Raw genomic sequence first — 3448 nt, 5'->3', positions numbered from 1 at the left:
TGCTGTTGGCTGGTGGGGTGAAAGAGTCGTCTACGACTGACATAGCTAGTGCTGTTTTGTGCTGACGAACCCGATCCACTCTGTCCAGAGTGCTCATCACCCTCATCAACTTCATCTATGCTGCTGGCGTTGCTACAAATACTATTAGGTCTTTCTAACCTTCCATGTCCAAAACTGGACGCAGGCCCAGGTCCGCTGTATAAATGAAAATTGTGGAATCGCTCTGGCAAAGACATAGGGTTTGTTGGATATGAGTGTTGCTGGTGCAGCCCTACGTTAGGTGACCGAATGATTGGAATTGGACCATGCTCTGTTGTGGGTGTAGGAGAATCTACTGACGTCAAACGTTATAAATGTTAATTACAAGTGGACAACGGCAACATCAACAAAACGACAGTAATTGGTGATTCCAATATGCAGAGCCTTGCCTAAAGTGCATGTTGACGAAATGGACTTGCTTCGTCGACGATTGGCTGCAAAGTTTCCAATGGAAACTGAGAGCTTGCGAATCCGGTTCTTAATCTTTTCCATAATAGTAACGGCCCCCTTTACTTCCTCCTCCGTGACATGCACACGCTGATAATTCCCAGGATCAGTCTCAATCCTCCACCTTAGAGGATCTTGCATGTCTGCAGTCACCCATGGGTGCTCCTAACAATAGACAGGACACGTGAGTTTTAATAACTAATGATACTGATCATAATAATATAATAATAGTAAGACCCGTACCTTGACTTCCTTCAGGGTGATTCTCTTAAATACATCCTTTTCCAAAAGACGAGAGAGTAGATCTTTGAGCTCTGGCTCGACAGAATCCCGTCCTGGAACACTATCCGGAAAGATCGGCTGCTTACGAGGGATGATGTTAAACAGCTCAAACTCAGTTTCTGCAATAAAAGGACATCGCCCATAGATAAAGCAGTATAGAGTTACGCCAAGCGCCCAAATGTCGATGGCCTTGGTGATAGGCGGTCGTGTGGATGTGGGGTTGTTATTGACTACCAGCATGCCTGTAGAGGCCGAGGGATTGGTACGAGGGGCTGTCGACAACATTGTAAGTGAAGTCTGAGATGCAGACGACAGAGCAGGCGTGTATTCACCTAAATACATGGATGATAGACTCAGTATTCAAGGATATGACACTTTATTCGAAACCACTTGATGCACGTTTTTTTTTTTTTTTTTTTTTTTTTTTTCTTACTCACGTAACACAGCTCTGGGGCGAAAAAGGCAGGACTTCCAGCTGTTTTGGCCAATTCCAAGTCCTCGCCCCATTGCTGCTGGGAAACGATCGACAATGGCCTTTGTTGGTAGAGTGATCCTTGGTCAGGTTGAGGACTGGCACCAATTACAGATTGGGCTCTACTTGAAAACGAAGAAGACACAGGAGATGCTAAAGCGCCACTTCGGATATCTGAGGATGTAGAGTGGACAGTGGAGGGGACGTTAAATCCCTTAGAAACAATGGGTGAATTGTCAAGATCACGCTCTAGTGCATTCTTTTCACTAAAATGGGACACTCCAAAGTCAGATATCTTGACTGCTCCTTCGGAGGAAAGCAATAAGTTGGCTGGCTTGATATCTCGATGGATAATGCCCTGCATGTGAACTATGAGAAAAAAATAAAAAGAGAGCAAGCGAAATTAAGAAATCCCATCCTTGTAACTATTGTCCAAACAATTAAAAAGGCACCTACGGTACTCCAAGCCCAATACGACATCGCGAAATATTGAACGTGCATCCTGCAACGGCAAGATTGGTTTATCCTCAGTGTCTTTCCAGCGTACCTCACCACCTTCCATATATTCGAGTACTATGCAATATTAGCCATTTGGAAGAAAGAGTGAGCCTCAAAATTAAAATGAACTTTGTTGTCGAGCAGCCAAAAATATGGACTTTTTTTTTATTTTTTTTACCTAGATATATTTTTCGGGCAGTGGGATCGTCAATCACTTCAATGAGACGGACGACGTTGGGGTGAATACACTTCTTCATGATTGCTATCTCGCGACGAATCTTTTGTTCGTTCGAGAACTGTGAACGTCCAAGCCGTCTTCGGGTTGTCTTGTCTACAATCTTGATGGCCTGAGTTAGTGCAACGGGAAACCAAGGGAATGCATGTTAACCTCTCACGCTAATCTCATACCGCATGCAAACAAATGCAAGTTTGTCATACCAACATTTGAGAGGAAACACACTTACGCAGAATTCATTTGTGATGGTATCACGGCACAGTTTCACCTTCCCATGCACGCCGCGACCCAGCTCCCGTACAACCATGTACTTGTTGATCATCTTATTACCCGTCATGGGATCATAGTCCTTCATCATCGTACGAGTCTCCTTAACTGGTTGAGAGGAGGGGGAGGCAACCGACCGTCCTGGCGATGTCCCGTAGCCGGAAGGAACAGGAGACTGCATTGGCGTAGTATTACTGCGTTGATGTGAGTGACGGATGGAAGAAGGGGAAGAAGGTACGGGAGAATAGATAAATGAGAACCGTGATGATGGTTTTGGAGCCGATGTGGAAAACTGTAACATCGAGGCATGCGGCTCTACTTGACGTGCATTAATGTTTTCAAACGACGAACGGTCCTCAAACGATTGCTGATCCAGAGACATTCGCCTCTCCATGGCTGATCTAGGTGTCGCTATAATGGAGGGCCGTCGGCCATGCTGTTCGTGATCGCCTTGACTAGCCTTTGGTGTACGTAAACTCTTGAGACTAAGGCGTAGACGAGAGGTCTTGCCCTTCCTATTTGAAACTACAGGTGTACCTGATGGTGTGGTTGCTCCTGGCGAGGCTGTCCGAGAGCTTTGGTTGCTGGGAGAAGGTGAGGATGATGCCTCATGGGGTGAATCCTGGTCTGATACGCTCTCTTCAATATCTGTTGTAGAGTTGTTTGATATGGCACTAGAGGATGCTCTCCTGGTGGAGTGCAGGTCAGGTTGTTTGATCCAAGGTATCGCGAGCTGATGATTATCGCTACCCATTGTCAACTGTTGGTGTTGAACTGAACGACTGGTACTCATTCGATCCCTTCAAACACCCTCCGTGCGTTCGAATCAGTGGATTGACAACAGAGGAAAAAATAAAAAATAAAAAAAGGAACAGGCTAGGATGTGGAGACAAAAATGGCTACTGACGGTTACACTTGAGGAGAACCAGGTTACAAAAAAAGACGATTTGAGGACGGAAAAGAATAGTCGGGGAGTGGAGCTAATTGATCGAGCAAAGACAGAAAAGTATCTTCTTGTTTGGTTACCTATCTGATCAAGAGGAAAAAAAAAAGAGATAGAGAGAGAGAGAGAGACTAAATGTGTCTTGAAGGAGAGGAAGAGAAAGTAAGAAAAGAAGTACCCGGATCCATGAACAAAAGAGATGAACAAGATTACAGACATTCAAGTTGGAAACGGGAAACAGGATGGATTTCTAATGCAACGTCAG

At 45.1% G+C, this 3448-nt stretch overlaps 1 protein-coding gene across 1 annotated transcript; it reads right to left on the bottom strand.

Moving 5' to 3' along the window:
* Positions 1 to 360: 360 nt before the first annotated feature.
* On the bottom strand, positions 361 to 2994 carry BCR41DRAFT_374852 (kinase-like domain-containing protein; the record flags this gene model as incomplete). Its single annotated transcript, XM_022026902.1, has 6 exons — positions 361 to 651; positions 730 to 1100; positions 1202 to 1609; positions 1697 to 1813; positions 1917 to 2085; positions 2203 to 2994. 6 exons carry the CDS (start codon positions 2992 to 2994, stop codon positions 361 to 363), a joined length of 2148 nt encoding a protein of 715 aa, XP_021876602.1.
* Positions 2995 to 3448: the final 454 nt, after the last annotated feature.

This window comes from Lobosporangium transversale, assembly GCF_002105155.1.
Source record: "Lobosporangium transversale strain NRRL 3116 chromosome Unknown BCR41scaffold_56, whole genome shotgun sequence".
NCBI lineage: Eukaryota > Fungi > Mortierellomycota > Mortierellomycetes > Mortierellales > Mortierellaceae > Lobosporangium > Lobosporangium transversale.
Note: the sequence above shows the minus strand (reverse complement) of the source record. Positions and strands in the feature narration are given on the sequence as shown.